The sequence below is a fragment of the Aquarana catesbeiana genome, linkage group LG06 (assembly GCF_042186555.1).
Source record: "Aquarana catesbeiana isolate 2022-GZ linkage group LG06, ASM4218655v1, whole genome shotgun sequence".
In the NCBI taxonomy this organism is placed as follows: domain Eukaryota; kingdom Metazoa; phylum Chordata; class Amphibia; order Anura; family Ranidae; genus Aquarana; species Aquarana catesbeiana.
In genome coordinates this window covers 97382175-97404507 of record NC_133329.1, presented here as the reverse complement: position 1 = coordinate 97404507, position 22333 = coordinate 97382175, and the positions used below count along the sequence as shown (strand labels likewise).

The following is a 22333-nucleotide window of genomic DNA, read 5'->3' as shown; positions in this document are numbered from 1 at the left end:
CAGCTGAATGCCAGCAGGAGGGAGGGCAGGAGAATTCGGCTTTCCGTTGCTGCAGGAAGAAAATACAACCTATTAGTTCTACTAAATACCGATCCCGCTACCCCTCCTCCAGGTTCCAATGGGTTGCTGAGACCCAGATTAGGGTGTTCTTAGGCACACCCCATGCACACGCCTTCATACTGTGCAGGGAAGCTTTCCTCTGCTCTGAAACACTGGGGGTTATTTTCTAAAAACTGTAGAGTGCAAAATCTGGTGCAGCTCTGTGTAGTCACCAATCAGCTTCCAGTTTTTAATCCTAAAGCTTAATTGAACAAGCTGAAGTTAGAAGTTGATTGGCTACAATGCACAGCTGCACCAGATTCTGAGTGCTCCAGTTTTAGTAAATCTTCCCCATACTCTCTTAACCGTTGAGACAGGTGGCAAGCAGTGGGAAGAGATGCTGCTATGATTTCAGTGATCGAAGCACGAGGGACCTGGGGCAACCACCAGGGGCACAGGGCATGCTACTGCATGTATCTATTATTATTGTCATTAGTTTGCTATTGGAGATATCATCATAATGTGTATGAAGACTTGAAAAACTGCTAAAGTGATTATTTGCACGGTGAAAGTGCGTTTATAATTATTTATTGGTAATATGAACATGAGGATATTTGGATTTATTATTATAGTTTGGTATAAACTATATTAACAAACCCAAATAAACATCCACGTGTTCATATTATAAATTTAAATATATAAGTACATTCACAGTGCAAATGGTCACTTTAGTAACTTTGCATTTCTTCATGCACATTATAATGACAGTATTACATCTCTAATAGCAACCTGATGTCCCAGTGACAATGCTAATCATGGATTTAATCATGCTCTACCTTCATCACTGCACTGCCATTTACAACCACTTAAAATGTTGACAAGAAATCAAAATAAAACTTTTCAATTCTATTTTAATTTGACCTGTAGTCTTCCATAGCTCCCAACCGTCCCTGATTTTGAGGGACTGTCCCTGATTTGGAGCAATGTCCCTCTTGCCTCATCATTTGTCCCTCATTTCGGTCTGATCTATATAGTTGTATATAAAATGCACTTTTTATCTTTCAAAAAGTTTTTCCCAGTGCTAAACCTTTCATCCAAATTCTAAATTGCTGCATTTGTAAATTTTAAAAGCCAATATAAAAGAATAGTAGTGGTAAAAAAAAAGCCCTTGTGGATTTAATTAAACTTTTTTTTGGTTAATTCTCCTTTAAGGGGGCGTGGCAGGGCCCGTATCCTATGCCTACATACATTTCCTAGTAGGTGTCCCTCATTCCCATCTCAAAATGTTGGGAGGTATGGTCTTTAGAGATGTCTGGGACCACTGGATTCTTCTGCACTACGTTGTGCACCAGGCAGCAGACAGCCGTTCAGCTCATCCCTCCATGCAGGTGTTCTGACAAAATACACGACTTGGCAGAATCTTGAACCACGCCACTTCCGGTTTCTTTAAACCATTATTAATTGCAGATTTTTAAGCAGTAATTTCACATTTTCGGCAATAGGTGTTTGGAGACAAGAGCAGCAACCGAATACAGTCCAGTGTACGCTATTACGAGCAGAGATTGTTACTCCGCTCCAACACTAACCAACAAAATGGCCACCTTCGAGGCGGCGACAACTTTGTCCCCGTTAGCCGCTGTGCTGTGAAAACACCGAAATTTACCGGACTGCATTCAGTTGCCGCTATCGTGTTCAAACACAAGTTCGTCCAAATGTCCAATTACCGTGGGTTTAAAGAAACCGGAAGTGACGTGGTTCGATTTTCTGCCGAGTTGAGTATTTTGTCAGGACAAGTGCCGTGGGAGGGACATGTCCTTTACCTACATACTGTGTGCTAAAAGTGCTGTAACTCAAAGCTAACAATCAGCTCTCATCATTTTATGGCTTGGAAGAAACTTGGTGGTTGCCATTGCTGAGCGTCCCTTATGAGATGCTAGTTTCCAGGCTGCTATGCTGATCCTCTTGCTTTAGTACTTTATGCGTCACTGACCTGGAGCAAATATGCAGTATGCAGGACTTTTGGCTTTTCTCTGACTTTTCAGATCTGTGTATTTGTTAAGGCTGCGTTCACACTTTTCCAGTGCGGTGCGTTAGCACACAATTTTTCGAGTTAAGGCAATTAAAAGAATGGGCTGGCAATGCACCAAACAGCCATCCACTAACAACACAGAGCACCAAAATTTATGGTAATGTGTTTGGGGCTGTGTTTCTTTAGTACATTGGGGTGCCATTCAAAATGAATGGCACCCCATCAAGCTTATGTATTTAAAGCCTGTTGCAATAAAGAAGAAATATAGCCAAAGCTTGTTTGGCTGTACTTCTCCTGGGGATCAGAGGAGTGCAGTTCGTTTTGCAATCCTGTGACCTGTTTTTAGCTGACAGCGCCGCTCAAGATCTGACTTTACAGTCAGAATCCACCCAGATGCTTGGACTGGTAGGCTCAGTCAGCGAGCCACTGAGAGCCTGAGCCAGCTGCTCCCACCCCCTCCACAGCCCAGTGCTTCAGTGTGCACTGGAGGGACAGAACAGAGAGCCGGTGACTGACAATCACAGGCTCTCTGCTCACTGAAGGCTGAGAACCGAGTGATCAGCAATGTTTGATCGCTCGGCTCTCAGTTGTAGAGCCAGCATGAGACAGATGCAGCATCGGATCAATGCTGCATCCATCTAGGTTAGTATAACCATTTTATTTATTTTTTTTGTTTTTTTTTTTACAAGCCCATACTTTTCTTTTAAACATGGCATTTGATGCAACACAATTATCTTTGACTCTCTCTTTTTCATATATATTTTTTCTATCTTTTGTAACTTATTTTTGTTTTTATTTTTCATTTTACTTATCCTTCTCTCGTCAGGCTTCTGTTACAAGCTGGCATAGACATCAATAGGCAAACCAAATCTGGAACAGCCCTCCATGAAGCAGCTCTATGTGGAAAGACGGAGGTCGTTCGGCTTCTCTTGGATGTAAGTCTCCTATATTTTCAATTCCAGGGGTTTCAAGTTATTTTCTAAAAGCATCTAAGTCCCTATTTACATGAAAATCAAAAAGACGGGGGAGGGGGCACTCATGGGTCACTCCTCCAAAACCATGACTGAAATAATAATACACTTTAGTGTCAAACACTGCAGGTTTTTTTTTTGTGGTACAAAAGGTTATAGTACAAAATGGCAATTTGCTGAGCTGAATAGTTACTTAGGGCATCTCCTTACTTTTTCAACACCTTTGATTTAGAGGCCCTAAAGCTGCCCACAGACGTGTAAGAACAATCACAAGCCGATGGGGTTGGTAGTTTATGTTTATAGGGTGACGGACACCCAATGGACGGTTGCTCTTGGGGGAACATTGATGAGACAGTTTGGAAAATCTGTTATTATTACAAGTACTTATATAGCGCCAACAATTTATACATTCACATTAGTCCCTGCACTCATTGGTGAACCTTAAATCTGGAACCCTGCTTCCACCATTGGTTTCCATCTAGCTTTGCTCTCATCCACACTCTTGCATAACTCCTCTCTAGCCATGCGTCTTGTGATAAGGCCAAAAAATTACCATTTTGTAGAAAAACTCAGCAAGAGAGAAGCTATACAAGATACATATTTTTTATATATATACAGTATCTTCTATGTATTTGATATTTATTATGCCCAAGTAAATATAAAATATTGCATATGAATATTATGCATTTACATATCCAGCTAGCAGATGGAGCATTAGGCATCTTTTTCACATGGTTTCCATAATCTCCTTACCTTTTGTTGTAAAAGACCAGAAACTGTCAAGGGAGAAAACATATATAAAAAAACATCAGTTTTTTTCTTTGGGAAGATAAATCTTCCAGCAAAGACACTGTCAAAATTTTCTTAGGCATCACGTGTTCGCTATCTGTAAACACATTTTTACAAAAAATTCCCCCAAAAACTCAACATTTTTAAGCAAGTTTACAATTTTGTGTTGGGCTACATTCATAGCCATCTTGGGCCCCAGGTTGCACACCCCTGGGTTACAGCATAGGATACTCCAAAGTGCTGCACAGTAAACAGTAGGACAATCTAGGCCTATACTCCAGGATTCTGCTATGGACAGGGGAATGGCCAGTACTCTGAGACCCTATGAGAGCTGTCTCAGTCCAAGCTGCCTTTGACACATATATACCAAAAGCACACAGTCACCAGAAATCAGCACAGGTTCATTACTTACAAGTCCCCAGGGCAGCTGCACTTCTTCCTGCGTCCTCCAGGCACAGTCCAATGAGGGAAATAATCCTTGCATAGACCTGATCCCTATGGTGAAGTCCCACAGCAAGCTTCTCAGAGAGATCACTCCAGGCCCTTAGCTCTGACACCACGGAGACCTCAAGAACAGCTACACATTCCACAGGCTACCTCAGAGGGGCATCAGCCCCCCCGCAGCCCCCCCCCGCAAGGCTTGGTACCCTTCTGGGGAGAGAGAACAATTTCTCCAGGGCTTCTATTTATTACTTACCCAGCCACCTTCTGGACACTCCTATCCAGGGATTGGCAAGGCCATGATAAATATTCAGGCTGGAAATTTGAATCTTCCTCCCTATGACCCAGAAGCTTCTTCCAGAGGCAGTGGGAAGCAATCATACTCCCAGCCTGTGAAACCCTGAAAAGACCAAAACAAACAATCATTGCTCCCCTGACTGCCGAAGGAGCCAAAAACGAAATTTAGCATCCTACACTAGGAGGTACTACACATGGCTGCATTGGTTCGCGGCATCTCCCAACATCCCTTTTAGGTTGATTTCAAGTATTTCATTCACCCTATTTGCTCTTTTTTTCCACTATTACCATTTTAATACAAGCTTATGAAAAGTTGTAATTGGTTTATTATCAACACTTTGACCTGTTAATGCAGAATGTGTTGTTTTATTTGTGTATGAAGGTCTATGCTGGGCCAAGGATAGCCCACCTCAGGCAGCAGTAGAGCTGTACGCCCACACACACGCACGCACATACACATGCGCACACACTGGCAGTCAGATCAGAATTCCATGCTGGCGCTAAGCTTAAAACTGCTTCCACCGTCTTTCTAATCACCCTGTAGTAGGAAGATGCTTATACTTACCTATTCTGAAGGCACTCACGTACAGTCACGTAATGTCCCCAGCAGCCACCAACGAGTGGAATGCCTGGGTGGTGATGTCACCCAGAAACTTAATGGGGGGCATTGGTTGTCAGCTTGTCCCTCCTCTCCTCTGAAGCCGGCCACTGGGAGCTGATCATGTGACCGGACCGCCCTCAGAATAGGTAAGTATAAGCCTTTTTCTTCTACAGGGTAGTTAGAATAGGAGTTGGAGGGGGGGGGCTGTTATAAGCTTAGTAAGAGCTAGCCTGGACTTTTAAAGTTTATCTATAGCTGAAATGTTTTGTTTTGTTTTTTATAGAGAATGGACGGGTTATAACTTCATTTAGGCTGTCAGGTTTTCTCACCACCTGTGTCTCATTGGAGAGATTTCCCTTCGCTTCCTTTCCTCTAAGGAAATCCTTTCATACATAGTTGTCACGGCAAAAAGGGTGTCCACTGGAAAGCTTTCCCTCTAATACTATTCTGGTGACAACTCAAAATTTGGGATTTTTGCTCAAAGTGGCGGTGGGAGTTGTCATCAAGACAAATAGAGGGGTGAAGCTCCTTTAGGCTCCATTTACATGGGCTGTCCGATCAGGTCCACCTGTCAGTTTTTCAGGCCGACCTGATCGGATCCTCAAGTGTCTTCTATGGAGAGGCGGATGTCAGCGGACACATGATCCTATCCTGTCCTCCTCCAAAAACAGATGGATGGTCCTATTCCCCATCCGTCTGGCGGTTTGGAGCAGATGGCATCGGTTGGAAACGGACAGGCAGTTTGTTTCCATACGATTGCCCCATAGAGGAGAGCGGGCTTTGTCCATGTACACTCTGCATAGTGGAGCGGACACGGATCTGTTATCCGCCTGGTCAGTGGGGATCAGCAGAGAGATCCACCGCTGAGCAAGTGGAGGCACCCGTGTGAAACGGGCCTAATGTGGACACTGACAGCAACAAAAACCTGACAAAGATTAGTGACCCTTCCATACTGTATCCAAAACCACAAAGACAAAGTTTTGGCTTTGGATATCCTCAACTTAACATAGCAGCTTTTGCTGCAATACTCACGTTCTTTCTGGCGCTTTCCACTGTTTACTCACCAGTGGAAATCCAATGCTGCCCTTCTTCTGGGTTGGATGACACCCAGCACACAGAATGGTTGCATTTTGGCCTTATGCTGCAGTGTTGTCCGCAGTTCATGTGCCTCATTCAATTGTGGCATTTGTAGTACTTACTGAATTGATGGGAATGAGGCTTGATTGAGCCCAAAAAATGGCTGCCTTAAAGCATAGTTAAACTCTCTCAATCAACATAAATTATTTTTAATCCATATGCTGCTAGCATTAGTAAATAGATAGGAATGTATAAGAAGATGAAGACTCGCACTCCGTAATTAGCTCTTCTTGATACCTAATTCTGTTGTTGATAGAATAACTGCATACAGATCGTATCCTTCCAAAAAAACACACTTCTTAAATGCTCCCCTCCTGATGGGCTTGCTCACAAGGATAGAATAGTACCTACTCCAGCCTTGTGAGCAAGCCCATCAGGATGAAACGCGTTTAGGAAGTGTGTTTTTTCAGGAGACTATCTGTATGCAGTTATTCTATCATAAACAGAATGAGGTATCGCATAGAGCTAATTATGGAGTGCAATTCTTCATCTTATATTTTCATGTTGGTGCAGGGGTGGGCTACAGGAGCCATTTGTGGGGTCAATCAAGCCTGCCTCAGTCCCATCAATTTAGTAAGTACTACAGATGGTCCCTGGACCATAAGAGGTGTAGGTTTGGAGCGTTGCCGTGGATTTGGGTATGTTCTTGCTAGTTAGGAATATATATTATATTTGCTAGTTTAATTTTTTTTTACATTTCTTTAGCTGTCTCCTAGTTTCTGGCCTAGACCAAAATGATACTTCCCATTCGTCTTCTTGGGCATTTTTTTTCCTAATATCGGGAGGAGGGGCTTTCTCAGCTAAGCACACTCTCCTGCCTGCATGCCTGAGCTAAAGGCAAATGGATTCCAGGAAGTAAATGCTATATGAATTATTTGCCCTTACTCAAGATGGCCATGGCTAGAAAGGCTAGGGAGGTTTTCTCAACAAAATGGAGACATAGATAGATGGGTGAGTTTGTTTTGAATAATAAAAATGAAATAAACATACTCCTTCAATTTGACAAGATGAAATCCTTGTATCATTTACCTAATCTGTATTTGTATCGCTACTTGTATTTTCACCATGCCTACGGATCTGCTGTACTCAGTGTTCGAATGGGGGATTTGGAGGCCTTGCTCCGCAATGATAAGGCTTTATCCACTATATACAAACAATTGTGTATAGATACAGTTAAGGCCCTTGCCCCTTGCAGAAATGCATGGGTGATGGACTTTCCTCAACTGGATGACAATCACTGGGATGATCTATGGGAGGTTCATTTTTCTAGACTGGTGTCAACCAGAGATATCTCATACAGTACAATTTCTTACACAGAATTGACCTCACTCCTGCCAGATTGGTTTGGATCTTTCCCACTCAGTCATCCAGCTGCTGGTGGTACATTTCTTCTAGGACGGATTTCATACATATATTCTGGGAGTTCAAAGCTACAGTGCCTTGAAAAAGTATTCATACCCCTTGAAATGTTCCAGATTTTGTCATGTTACAACCAAAAACGGAAAAGTATTTTATTGGGATTTTATGTGATAGACCAACACAAAGTGGCACATAATTGTGAAGTGGAAGGAAAATGATAAATGGTTTTTCAAAACTTTTTACAAACAAATATGTGAAAAGTGTGTCATGCATTTGTATTCAGCCCCCCTGAGTCAATACTTTGTTGAACCACCTTTTACTGCAATTATAGCTGCAAGTCTTTTTGGGGATGTCTCTACCAGCTTTGCACATCTAGAGAGAGACATTTTTGTCCATTCTTCTTTGCAAAATAGCTCAAGCTCTGTCAGATTGGATGGAGAGTGTCTGTGAACAGCAATTTTCTAGTCTTGCCACAGATTCTCCATTCACATGAATATACTTTGATCAAAACCATTCCATTGTAGCTCTGGCTGTATGTGTAGGGTCGTTGTCCTGCTGGAAGGTGAACCTCTGCTTAAGTCTCAAGTCTTTTGCAGACTCTAACAGCTTTTCTTCTGTATTTGGCTCCATCCATCTTCCCATCAACTCTGACCAACCTCTCTATTCCTGCTGAAGAAAAGCATCCCCACAACATGATGCTGCCACCACCATGTTTTACGGTGGGGGTGGTGTGTTCAGCGTGATGTGCAGTGTTAGTTTCCCACCACACATAGCGTTTTGCTTTTAGGCCAAAAAGTTCAATTTTGGTCTCATCTGACCAGAGCACCTTCTTCCACATGTTTGCTGTGTCCCCCACGTGGCTTCTTGCAAACTGCAAATGGAACTTCTTATGGCTTTCTTACAACAATGGCTTTCTTCTTGCCACTCTTCCATAAGGCCAGATTTGTGGAGTGCACAACTAATAGTTGTCCTGTGGACAGATTCTCCCACCCTGTCTGGTGTGTTCATTGGCCTTCATGATGCTGCTTGTTTCTCTCTTGGAAAAAATCCGCAGCTCCTGCCTGGAAAGCACTTATCAACAAGGCTCCACTGTTTTATAGGGCCACTTATGTTAGCAGAGGGGTTCCTAATAAATTCTATAAGGTGTGGGGAGGATGGACTAACAATATGTCTACTGTATCTGAATAGATCGTTTAATTTTCTTGCCTCTTGAATCCACAGTTTGCCAAATGTATAGTGTTGTGAAATAGTGATATGGAATCTCTAATATGTGGGGGGAAATCTATGCATTACTCATGTGCTCTGTGGGTATCTATTGCCTTTTGTATGTAATTCATAGGTATGGGAGACAACAAAAATATATAATTGAAAAAAACTGTTTTGTTTAGACAGACGTATTCTGCAAATAATACCTTGTTAAATGGGATTTACATTAGCCTGGAGCTGTGCTGATGGTTTTGTGCTGCTGTCTAGAGTTGTTGTTATGTGAGCACGGGTAGCAGGCTATTGTTGTATAATTAACTTTTTGCAAAAATAATTTTAAAAAAAATGTACGAAAAATGAAATAAACAGTGTTTTTAGCTTCTGGTGCCCAGATACAGTTTAGTTCTGCTTTAACTCTGTGTGTGACAAATACACTTTAAGAGCCCATTTACAGAGGGGGAAAAAAGTATTTAGTCAGCTACCAATTGTGCAAGTTCTCCCACTTAAAAAGATGAGAGAGACCTGTAATTGTCATCATAGGTATACCTCAACTATGAGAGACAAAATGTGGAAACAAATCCAGACAATCACATTGTCTGATTTTTTTAAAGAATTTACTTGCAAATTATGGTGGAAAATAAGTATTTGGTCACCTACAAACAAGCAAGATTTCTGGCTGTCACAGACCTGTATCTTCTTCTTTAAGAGGGTCCTCTGTCCTCCACTCATTACCTGTATTAATGGCACCTGTTTGAACTTGTTATCAGTATAAAAGACACCTGTCCACAACCTCAAACAGTCACACTCCAAACTCCACTATGGTGAAGACCAAAGAGCTGTCGAAGGACGCCAGAAACAAAATTGTAGACCTGCACCAGGCTGGGAAGACTGAATCTGCAATAGGCAAGCAGCTTGGTGTGAAGAAATCAACTGTGGGAGCAATAATTAGAAAATGGAAGACATACAAGACCACTGATAGTCTCCCTCAATCTGGGGCTCCACGCAAGATCTCACCCCGTGGGGTCAAAATGATCACAAGAACGGTGAGCAAAAATCCCAGAACTACACGGGGTGACCTAGTGAATGACCTGCAAAGAGCTGGGACCAATGTAACAAAGGTTACCATCAGTAACACACTACGCCGCCAGGGACTCAGATCCTGCAGTGCTTAAGCCGGTACATGTCTGGGCCCGTCTGAGGTTTGCTAGAGAGCATTTGGATGATCCAGAAGAGGATTGGAAGAATGTCATATGGTCAGATGAAACCAAAGTAGATCTGTTTGGTAGAAACACAACTCGTCGTGTTTGGAGGAGAGAGAATGCTGAATTGCAACCAAAGATCACCATACCTACTGTGAAGCATGGGGGTGGCAACATCATGCTTTGGGGCTGTTTCTCTGCAAAGGGAAAAGGACGACTGATCCGTGTACATGAAAGAATGAATGGGGCCATGTATTGTGAGATTTTGAGTGCAAACATCCTCTCATCAGCAAGGGCATTGAAGATGAAACGTGGCTGGGTCTTTCAACATGACAATGATCCCAAACACACCGCTCGGGCAACGAAGGAGTGGCTTCGTAAGAAGCATTTCAAGGTGCTGGAGTGGCCTAGCCAGTCTCCAGATCTCAACCCCATAGAAAACCTTTGGAGGGAGTTGAAAGTCCGTGTTGCCCAGCGACAGCCCCAAAACATCACTGCTCTAGAGGAGATCTGCATGGAGGAACGGGCCAACATACCAGCAACAGTGTGTGACAACCTTGTGAAGACTTACAGAAAACATTTGACCTCTGTCATTGCCAACAAAGGATATATAACAAAGTATTGAGATGAACTTTTGATATTGACCAAATACTTATTTTCCACCATAATTTGCAAATACATTTTTTTAAAAATCAGACAATGTGATTGTCTGGATTTGTTTCCACATTTTGACTCTCATAGTTGAGGTATACCTATGATGACAATTACAGGCCTCTCACATCTTTTTAAGTGGGAGAACTTGCACAATTGGTGGCTGACTAAATACTTTTTTGCCCCACTGTATATCTTTGTGGTGCATTAAAGAGGAGTTCCGCTCCCCCCCCAAAAAAAATTAAAAGTCAGCAGCTACAAACACTGTAGCTGATGACTTTTACTATTAGGGTACTTACCTGTCCAGCCATCCAGAGGTGTCATCACTCGAGCTGATTCTTGAATCGGCTCTCGGGTGGAGCCATCACCATCTTGGCTAAGGGAAACTGGCTGCAAGGCTTCACAGCCGGTTTCCTAATGCGCGTGTGCGAATCGCTCTGTGCTTTCTCAATGGGCTGGCAGCAGGGGAAAGGAGGAGGAGCCGAACTGCTGGCTCACTTTGCCGTGACGAACTGAACTGGAAGTAGGAGCGGGTGCCTGTCAAAACCAGGTACCCGCTCCCCCCCAAAAGGTACCAAATGTGGCAATGGAAGGGGGGGGGCAGACAAGCAGAGCTTCCCCTTTTGGCTAGAGCTTCACTTTAAGTTGCATGTGCCTTAAACTCACAGATTACCTTTTTTCTATTGTAAATTGTGGTTCACTACAATGCAAGTGTGGCATAGCAGCCGCTAATGATAATCACAAGTAAAATCAGCAGGCTGGTTGTACCCAAGTTGATCGATCAACATGGTACATTGAGCCTGCCCATACAGGGTTCGAATCTCGGCCAGTTCCTGCTGAAAGTCTAAATCATTTCAGGTCTCGTTTTTTTCTCTACACTTTTAAAACATTTACATTTTTGGAATGCGGTGATGCTTATCAAATTTGAAAAAAATAATAATGTACCTAATCTGTAAATGCCTTGGAGGTTATTTCCTGTAGTGAAACATTCATATTTTTTTTGATCTAATGACCTCCAGAGATTTGCAGTCCCTCAGTGCCACCCAACCGTTCGCAACATTAAAGAAAGACCCTGAGGGACCGCATGGGATATGACAGACTGCTATAGGCCTCGGAGTCCCTGTAGTTTTCCTCTGTTCTCAGTGTAACCCTCCAAATATCTCCTACTCTCCCGTTATCTCTCTGGATTTGCCCAGCAGAAATACAGAGCTGTCTGCTTAAAAGAAACTATTCACATAGCTTCACTTTTTCACAAGTACCAGAAAGAAGGAATTTATTGCTTTATTCTCCCGTGGCCAACTGTGCATACAAAACGAATGGCTTATAGCACACACATTACCTACATCTAGAGCCATTTATCTGGCTTGCATACAGCCGTCTCCTGTTTTTTTCTCATCAATGTAAGGTATGGAAACCATCATTTCTTAGCAAATGGAGGACCAGGAATTAATTTTGTTAACCTGACTCTCTGTATTTTCAGCTATTTTCTTCTTTATTCATACTTTTTTATGTTCTCCTGTTTCTAATGTTATTCTTGAGCTTTAACATGCATTAAAATTCAGGAACAAAAATATGATATACTGCAGCTTACCAGCCTTGGATGTGGTAGCTGCATTTGTTTTCTTTTATTTTTCTTTAAAGGAGCAGTATAGGATGTATAAAAAAATAAACATCTATACTTACCTCCTTGCTTGTGATGCTGCAGCTGTCCCACACCAGCTTTAAGACCGAGAACTGAGTTGCTGCTCCTCCACTGCTCACTGGAGTGCCAGGGAAGAGCTGTGTGCTGAACGGTTGAGCTGTGTGCTGATGGGTTGAGCCAGCTGCCAATCAGCCATCCGGGTGGATCCTGACGATATTGTCGGGATCCTTCCAGAGCCCGGAGCTGCTCTGTGATGCCAGCTAACAGCAGGCTTTAGCCTGCTATCAGCTGACTCTGGGTTACAGGAGTACAGAGTAAGTGTACTCCTGTGACACATAAGGGAAGTACAGCCAAAAAGCTTTGGCCATACTTCTTTTTTAACCACCTCCTGCCCATACTATAGCCAAAAGATGGCTACAGTGCGGGCCTTAATTGCCGGGAGGGCATCCATGTACGTCCTTCCGTGCATGAGCTGGCTGTGCGCCCGTTGCAGGGCACGTGTGGCGCACTCTGTGATCAGCGAGTCAATGATACTCGGCTGATCACAGATCGGAGTAAGGGGCTGATCCTGGCCCCTTACCATGTGATCAGCTGTCAGTCAATGACAGCTGATCACGTGATGTAAACAGAAGATTGTAACTGGCTTCTGTCAGAGGGACATTGGTTCTATACACAGAAAGCCACTGCTGCTATGCAGTGGCCACCAGTGCAAATCAGTGCCGCCTACCAGTGCCACCTATCAATGGCCACCAGTGCCACATATCAGTGCCAACTATCAGTGTTGCCTAACAGTGCCCATCATTGCCACCTATCTGTGCCCTTCAGTGCCACCTCTCAGTGCCACCTCATCAGTGCCCACCAGTGCCACCTCATCAGTGCCCATCAGTCCCGCCTTATTAGTGCCCATCAGAGCAGCCTCATCAGCGCACATCAATGAAGGAGAAAATGTACCTGTTTGCAAAATTTTATAAGAAACTATAAAACTTTTTTTTAGCAAAAAATAAAAAGCCCAGCAGTGATTAAATACCAACAAAAGAAAGATCTATTTGTGTTAAAAAAAAATATGAAAATTTCATATGGTTACAGTGTTGTCCTTCAAAGTGTGACAGCGCTGAAAGCTGGAAATTGGCCTGCGCAAGAAGGGGGTTTGAGTGCCCAGTAAGCAAATGGTTAAAGCAAATCTGTGCTTAGTCCACAACACTATGTGGAGGCCTTAAAGGTTAAGTTCACCTTTCATAACATATTTAGGGTGTAACATGTAAGATGTCAGCTGGCATCACAGAGCTGCTCCAGGCTCTGAAAGAATCCAAATAATATTGTCAGAATTCACCCAGGTGCCTGATCGGCAGCTGGCTCAGCCTTTCAGCACAGGGCTCTTCTCAGCCTGGCACTCCAGTGAGCACTGGAGGAGCAGAGTGCTCTGCTGAGAGCAGACAGAGAACTTTGTGATCAGGAGTCATGTGATTACTTAGTTCTCAGTCTTAGAGCTGGCCTTGGACATCTGCAGCATCACGAGCAGGGAGGTAACTATGGATGTTTATTTTTTTACACATCTCATACTTCTTCTTGAAGACCATTTTCCTGTGCTATAAGTTGCTTACTTCCTGTTGTGTTATCTTTTTTTTTTCAGAGCGGGATCAATGCTCATGTGAGAAACACCTACAACCAATCCGCCCTGGATATAGTAAATCAATTTACCGGAACCCAGGCCAGCAAAGAGATCAAACACATGCTACGAGGTGAGGAATATTTTGGAGATAATACATTGCATGGCTCTTCTTGCACTTGTATCATTGTCCTTCCAGCCCCCTCCCAGTTTAATGCTCAGCTGTCCCTGATCCAGACAGTTATCACTGACTAGATGGCACAGTCAGTCAAATTGTCTCTGGCCAGCCTGCTCATGTGCTCTGTACCCGTATTTATTCCTACTGAGCCATTCATTCCTATGGAGGTTCCAAACTGGTAGGTGCTGGTCCAGTAGAGCTGAAAATAGGTATTGGTGTAAATCCAAAACAGGGTTGTACCCTTGATGGGGATAAATTTATTATATCAGTATGTGTGTTTAGACCTGGTTGAGGTCCTCGGTCGCTGCCTCTCTGGTCAAAATGTGGAGATTGCTCATCAGACGATCAAATCCTAGATAAAAGGTTAGGTGCACCTAGTAAAAAAGTTTATCTTGCTTGGAGGTTTGTTTGAATTATTAATTGAACAGAAATGTCAGATATAGCCAACATATTTCTTGGGAATGGGCTCCCCTTTCTTCAGGGCTTGAACAACAGTATGTAGCGAAATTAGGAAAAACTGCACTTTTATAGCCTGAATTAGGGTTGAGCGTCAACTTCACCTAGCTGTAGTGAAGGCAGCCAACTGAAATCCAAGCCCCCTGTTATTTAATCTTTGAAGATGGGGGAGTCTGTGCTTTCAGAACACGTTGGCCTTATGTTCAGTGTTAATATGAGATGACCATGTTTTACTAGGCGCTCCTAACCTCATGTCCAAGACATGAAGGTTCTGAGTATGCCTCATACTTGGAAGCTCCATAGGAATGAAGAATGAGTAAGAGTGTAGAATGCAAAGCTGCAGTTACATTTTAACATGGATTCTATTCTATACTTAATTAATATCTAGGGTCTGCTGCTCAGTTCTCTGAGCCTTTGACCCGAAAGTTTTTAAGCAAAGGAAAAAAAAGGAAAAGGGCCTTGAAGTGCCAAACATAACCACAAAGACAAGAGTAACCACACAACCTCAATAAAATGCCAAAAGTTTATTCACATCATTGTAGATTAAAAGAATGTCATTAAATCACAATATAGACATATCAATAATCCTTAAATAAGAGTGCCAGTCCTGTTTGGCCCTAACACTTGAGACCTATGATCATTGTATTTTCTACTCTTAACGGGTTTCACTGTTAAGCTGCTTCATCAGACCAAATCTGATCATAGTAATGTGTGTAGGACGCTAAAACCAAGTAGGGAACATCTCGAGCCACCCGGATCAGGATAGACACAGTGGGCTGTGGACAGCAATATAGAGCCCCTCTGTAGCGGCCAACTCAATTATATAGTGAATAGAAAAACCTTGTTTCACGATATGGGTCTTTAGTTATATATACAAAGGAAAATCAGGAGGTACTGTATGCTTGAAAAGGAGTATTAAGGATATTTTCTGCCAGTCCACACATAAAGCAAAGTGTATCCATTCTAACTCCAGAATAAGTGAGACAGCCATCTCCAGAACAACAGAGCCATAGCTGTCTCATTTGTTTTGGAGTTCAGTTAGGGACACTTTGCTTTATGTGTGGACTGGCAAAGAATATCCTTATTACTCCGTTTTAAACATAATTACAATATGAATGGAGCACTTTCTCATAAAAAAAGTCCTTGTATAGTCTCGTATTCATATTCAAAACATAGCAGGTCTCCAGGTTGAAAGAACGCACCTCCACTAGTGCACTTGTAAACACAAAGGGTGATTTGAAGTAGTCCTCCACCAATAAATTACACTCACCTACATAAAGTGATCAATAGTGCTAAATTACGAATCAACACCAGACCAAATGTTCAGGGAAACCTCCAGGTACCCCATGTGGACTGGAACACTCCACCAGGGCATCTCATCCAATTTTGAGCACATGCTGATTTTATCCTCTGTCTTTGTGAGTATTTTGGTACTATTTAGAAATAAATGTCTTGAAAGTCCTTAATACTGCACAATGAGGCTCTCTTTTATTTATCGGTGACCTGAATGCTGCTTCTGGTGGAGTGTTCCAGTCCACATGATCTTGGGGTACGTGTAGGTTTCCCTGAACATTTGGTCCTCTGTTGATTCGTAATTGAGCGCTATTGATCACTTTATGTGGGTGAGTGTAGTTTATTGGTGGAGGACTACTTCAATCACCCTTTGTGTTTACAAGTGCACTAGTGGAGGTGCGTTCTTTCAACCTGGAGACCTGCTATGTTTTGAATATGAATATGTTCATATGTTCTGACAAGAAATGTATTGGAAGCCTTGTGTCTGGCATTAGAGGCAGCACAGAAAACCAATGTTTTGACATAATGTAAATAGTGCCCTATATGTGGTGTCTGGGTCCTTTAAGATCTTACCAACCATCCTGGTCTAAAGAAATCATACCTCATAAACTACGTAATTTAATTGGGTGATTTTGATTGAGTGCTTTTTCTGGTGAGAACTAGGCACCTGGGCCTCACTTGCTCCGTAGGCGGAAAGCTCTCAAATCCTCAGATCTTTCTCTACTTTTTCTTCCCCAGAAGCTTCTGCAGCTCTGCAGGTCAGGGCACTGAAGGATTACTGCAATAATTATGATTTGACCAGTCTTAATATCAAAATGGGAGATGTGATCACGGTAAGTCCTTTTCCAAAGAGCAGCTAAATGAATTAAAGTGCATATTGTATTATGTAAATGATAAAGCTGATACCATTCATATATATTTGTAAAAAATTGACCTGTGACTGACATAACAAACATGTATACTCCAGTGGGTAATAAGCAATCTGCTTCTTCTTTTCCCTTTCTTGTGTTACCCCACCAATTCCTCTTGCATTTGATTTGCACATAGAATCAAGTGATAGTTCTTCCTTGACTGCAGTATTCTATGGGGTCTATATCTATTTTTGCTAAAACATTAGGACAGCTTGTAATTTAATGAACAGAGTTATGGCAAAGGAACAAGAGTTATGGCAAAGGAACCATGGAAATGATTGTCAATAGAATACTTTTACATGCTTCTAGAGACAACTCACTTTGTAGAGGTACACTTTAACGTTTTTTCCCTCACTAGGAGGCTCTATGGCTGCTTGCTTTTACATATCCTTGCATTCCAGGCAAGTCATAAGCCTTAAGCCTAGTACGCACAATCAGAATATCGTACAAAAGATACTGCTTTTCGAATCAGTGGTACGATAATATGATCGCTAGGGACAAGCACTAAAATTTTTCTCGTACAATTTTCGTTTGATCAGTACAGTATCCATCCAGAAATACAATACAAATACACTACATCACTTTCAAATTTTTATTCTATCGTACGAGAATTTTCGTACTTTAGTAACATTCATTTTAGATATGAGACTAGCATACAAAAAAAATGGACGATCATTCGTCCGATAATCTGTGTACGTGTGTACTAGGTTTTACTTTAACCCTAACCCTTTCGCTGCCAGGTCCGTACACCATACGGACCTGGCATTGGGGGGGGGTTTCACACACAATCCAGTGGCTGCAGCCACCAGTATTGTGTGTGAACTGACAGGCAGACTCCTGCCAGCCAGGTGAAAGCATTGGGGCGGCTACGCTGCTGCACACCCCCCCCCCACCGCCATGTTTTCCGGCCTCCACTTACCCATCTGCATGGCGGGTGGTGGCGGCTGGGGAGGAAGGAGAAGAGCAGACACGCGTCCACTCTCTTCCCCTTCTGGCTGTGACCAGGAAAGCGATGTCTATGATGTCACTTCCGGGTCAGCCTCTCAGTGTCCCCGGCTAGCTTAGCTGGGAAGGATTGCAATACATTAAGTGGACCCCAGAGGAAACATGCAGGGTCTAAACATGTTTTCTTAATGAGAACCTGTCACATAAAAAACATCACTTTTTGTCTCCTATGTGGTAAAAAAAAACGTTTAGTAAAAAAAAAAAATTTTTTATTTTTTTGCAAAAAAATTTACGTTAAACACCCAAGCACATAAAATCGCCCCCCCCCCCCACATATGCCCACATATGAACGTAAACGTATTCGGCATATCTCCGCACACGTGGTGTGAGAGTGAGAGCAATAATTCTAGCACAAGACCTTCTCCATAACACTAAACTGATACCTATAGGGGGCTTTTGAAGTGTCACCTATAGAAAATATAGGGTACTGAGATTTGTCACCATTTCAGGGGCGCACACAAATTTAAGGTTTGGCATATTGGGAATCTATATACTTAGCGCAACCTCGTCTTTTATAATTTACCAAAAATGTGGGTAATTTATTGCGTTTGAAAATAGCAAGGTCCATAAAGACATGGATGAACGAGTTTGGGGTGGAGGAACTTAACTGGCCTGCACAGAGCCCTGACCTCAACCCGATCCTGCAATGACTTAGAGTAGAGACTGCAAGCCAGGCCTTCTCATCCAACATCAGTTCCTGACCTCACAAATGCACTTCTGGAAGAATGGTCAAATATTCCCAGAGACACAAATTTCTTAACCCTTCTGAACAGCCTTCCCAGAAGAGTTGAAACTGTTATAGCTGCAAAGGGTGGGCCAACTCAATATTGAACCCTACGGACTCAGACTGGATGGCATTAAAGTTCATGTGCGTGTAAAGGCAGGCGTCCCAGAGCGGGTGAGCACCACTTGTGAGATATCTGCAGCTTGTTATGTGTACTGGAACATATGTACCATCTTCTATCCAAAAACAAAGTTCGATTGTGTTTTGTTTTTTGTGTAAAGCACGCTTTTGCTGCACAAATTACTTATGATGGCATTAAAGTCATCTCTAATACCTGCATGTGTCACCTCTCTTTCTCCCCCTGCTGGCAGGTTTTGGAACAGCATCCTGACGGCCGGTGGAAAGGTTGCATCCATGACAACCGGACGGGCAATGACAGAGTGGGCTACTTTCCATCCAGTCTTGTTGAGGCCATCAGCAAACGAACAGGCAAAGCCTCTCCTTTCTTTGCAGAAATTGTACCATACCATTGTGCTCATACATACTCTTTGTGGGTTTAGACACAAAGCTTTATTCTCACTATTTCTTGTATTAATTAGTGGCGCACAGTGCTCAAGTGCTTATCACTAATGTCACATCTCGACTACATCCTGATGGCATGTGTTTAATTACTGCTGCAATATGATGTTTTTTTATGATCAGCTATTCCTGTTATTTCAGATTCTTGTTTTACATTGCAACATAGGAACTGTTTCATGTGTGAGCAAAAGCCTAATATATCCACTAGTGTAATTACATACTTTCCAAAGGCTTATTTTGGTTATATTAAACATTTCTCCAACACGTGGGCAGGGCTGGATGTGTCCAGATCAAAATATTGCTCTCCGGTTTGGTTGGAATGTTGGAGTAGAACTGGAGAAAATGCATACAGTAAAACCTTGGATTGGGAGCTTAATTGGTCCAGGAAACATGCTTGTAATCCAAAGCACTTGTATATCAAAGCGAATTTCCCCATAAGAAATAATGGAAACTCGGATGATTCATTCCACAACCATTTATTTATAGGTCTTTCAGTTTATAGTCCATATACAGAGATTATAACAATGTGATAGGTTGTGTAACCATAAAATGTCCATCCATAAATGGAAGCCTCCACAAAGGGATTAGAAGCAAAATCCAGCAGGTGCTACAGAGTATAAAAGAGAAGAGAAGCGCCTCTCTTCTCTTTTATACTCAGTTGTGACATGACGCTACTTGTATATCAAGACATCGCTTGTATATCAAGTCAAAATTTATGAAAACATTTTGCTCATCTTGCAAAACGCTCTTAAACCAAGGTTTTACTGTATTTAAAAAATAAATCACCCAGAACAATTTTTTCATTGTCAACAGAGTATATATATCCTCAAAACTAAACTCCAAGCAAGCAGTTCAGTTTTTTGGTAGATACTGGAGAGTGAAAAAAAAAAATTTTAAACCCATATGTTCACGTAGTCTTGATCAAAAATATGAGTGACAGGGTGAAAATGCAGGAGCTCCATTAACACACAGTTGTCACCCCATAACTGGAAAAGTAAAAACAACTTTTTAAATGACATGTTAAGCTTAAAGGTGCATCTCAAAAAATGTGAATATCGTCAAAAAGTTAATTTATTTCAGTAATTCAGTTTAGAAAGTGAAACTCCTATATTATATAGATTCATTACACACAGAATGATATATTTCAAGCATTTCTTTCTTTTAATTTTGATGATTATGGCTTACAGCTAGTGAAAACCCACAAGTTTAGAAAATTACATTAGATCAATAACAAAAATTGATTTTTAATACAGAAATGTTGGCTTACTGAAAAGTGTGACCATGTGCAGGGAAAAAAAGTGACAGCTGCCTGGCAGGATAGCTCAGGTGAGTTCAGACTAGGATCCGAACACACCTGAGCTCATCTCTCTGCAATGAGTTCCAGGGTCTGCACACCTGCTGTGACCATTATGAAGGACTCAAATTCTTCCTGCTGGATATTTTATTTATTTTAGATTATGGAGAATTTACAGGAGGAGTTGGGACATTTGAAGGAGCAGAGCTAGGAATTTATAAAATCAAAATTAAAAAATATACCGTGCTTGGAACAAAGCTAGGGCTTTGGAATTTATCCTAGAGCTAGGAATTTGTCAGAAACCATGAAATCAGGCAAAGACAGAAGTACAGTTAAATCACACTTGTTTAATAATAAAAGTAAAAAGAATAAACATAGTCGAAACATATCCAAAGTTCAGTAACTGGAACGAAAAGTCAGCCAAGCCAGAATTCAGGGATCAATGTAGTGGAACAGCAAGCAGGATCTGGAGCCAGAAGGGATGCCAGCAAAGAAAGTCTTGAACAGGATCGCAGGAGATAGTTTCTGTGATGTTGACCAAGGCGAAGGCAGAGATTCACTGAATGGCTTAAGTAGGCAGGACTGATGAGCAGGATATCATCAACAGCTCAGTAACTGTGGTGAGATAGGAGCTGGCAATTGGCCAACAGCTGAGCGGTCAGCTCTGAGAAGGAAGGGCTGAGCCCAGCCCTGACAGAATTATAGTAAAGAGATTTTGCTGCTGGAGCCCACAAGAGTTATAGAAAGACAAGGGATGACTGATTCAATCAGAATTCAGTTCTGGCTACTCTAAACTGATAGAAATGGAAGTGTTATTGGTTCCTATTAACAATGAGTTTGGGTGTTTTCAGACTAGGATCTGAACCCATCTAGCACTCCAAGAAGCTGTCACCTCTATGGGCCAATTATCTGTGGCCCGGGCACTCCACAGTCACAATGGGGCGTGTATACAGTCGGCTGCGGGTCGGGTATTCCCCAGCCGTAGATGATTGGCCTGTACAGGTGACAGCTTTGCCCTTGACAATAAAAGAAGCCCTATAGAGATCTTTGTTGCCATTCACTTAACCTTTCCAAACTACAGCAATTCCAAGCCTAGGAATAGGAAAATCCCATTCATTTATCTTGGTCTGTGCTTATGTCATCTTTTCTTTTTTTTTATTGTACATTTCTCTTTTTCATCGCCCCCTTTTTTGTTGATGCTTTATTTGCCTGTGTTTTGCTCTATTTATGATTACCATATTTTTATTGTTTCATTTATTTGCATACATTCTGCTGTGTTTTGTTACCGTCCCATTTTGTTTTATCTCTTCTGTTGCCGTTTTGCCTGTAGGTTCCTGGGGCTCATATCACATGGGGACCCCCAGGCCACAGCTGATGCTGCACAGGGCGACAGTGCCAAATGGTGGCATGCACCACTCCTTCCATTGCTTAATGCCACCTCCACATTCCCATCAGATTCTTTTCAGTTCGTTTGGTTACCAGAGAACCTGCAGCCCCACAGGGGACCGGCTGTGTCCTCCAGGTAGTCACTTCATCTCTTGTTTTTGCAGGTAAAGTGTATATGAAGCCAAAACTTTTCTGTTTTGTTTTAGATAGAGTGGGGAAGGCTTAGTTTTTATTGTTGTTTGCGTCTCCGTTAGTGATTGACTTTTTCTATTTTTCCTGATGATCGTTGTTGCCAGGACTGGAAGTGAAGAGAAATCCAAAATTTTGACTTGTCACCAGAACAGGAATAGAGGGGAAATCTTCCATCGTTATGGACACTTGTTCCAGTGACAACTGTGTAGGAGTGGATTTCCCCTCACTTTGGAGAGATTTCCTGAAGGTGAAATGTGAAGGAAAATCTCCTAAAAGAGACCCAGATGGCAAAAAACATGGATGTTCACCTTTCCCCACGCTATTCCAAACGGAAAAAGACGATTTGGCTTT

General features: G+C 42.2%; 1 protein-coding gene across 3 annotated transcripts in view; it reads left to right on the top strand.

The window, feature by feature from the left end:
• Positions 1-22333, top strand: part of CASKIN1 (CASK interacting protein 1) — a 396595-nt gene that overhangs the window by 309045 nt on the left and 65217 nt on the right. For 2 of the 3 annotated variants that reach the window (XM_073636486.1, XM_073636484.1), the window contains exons 7-10: positions 2895-3003; positions 13989-14097; positions 16630-16724; positions 18903-19020. In XM_073636486.1, the coding sequence (XP_073492587.1) occupies positions 2895-3003; positions 13989-14097; positions 16630-16724; positions 18903-19020 (431 nt within the window). The remainder of the gene's footprint in view (positions 1-2894; positions 3004-13988; positions 14098-16629; positions 16725-18902; positions 19021-22333) is intronic. The other variant, XM_073636485.1, reaches the window with a different exon arrangement.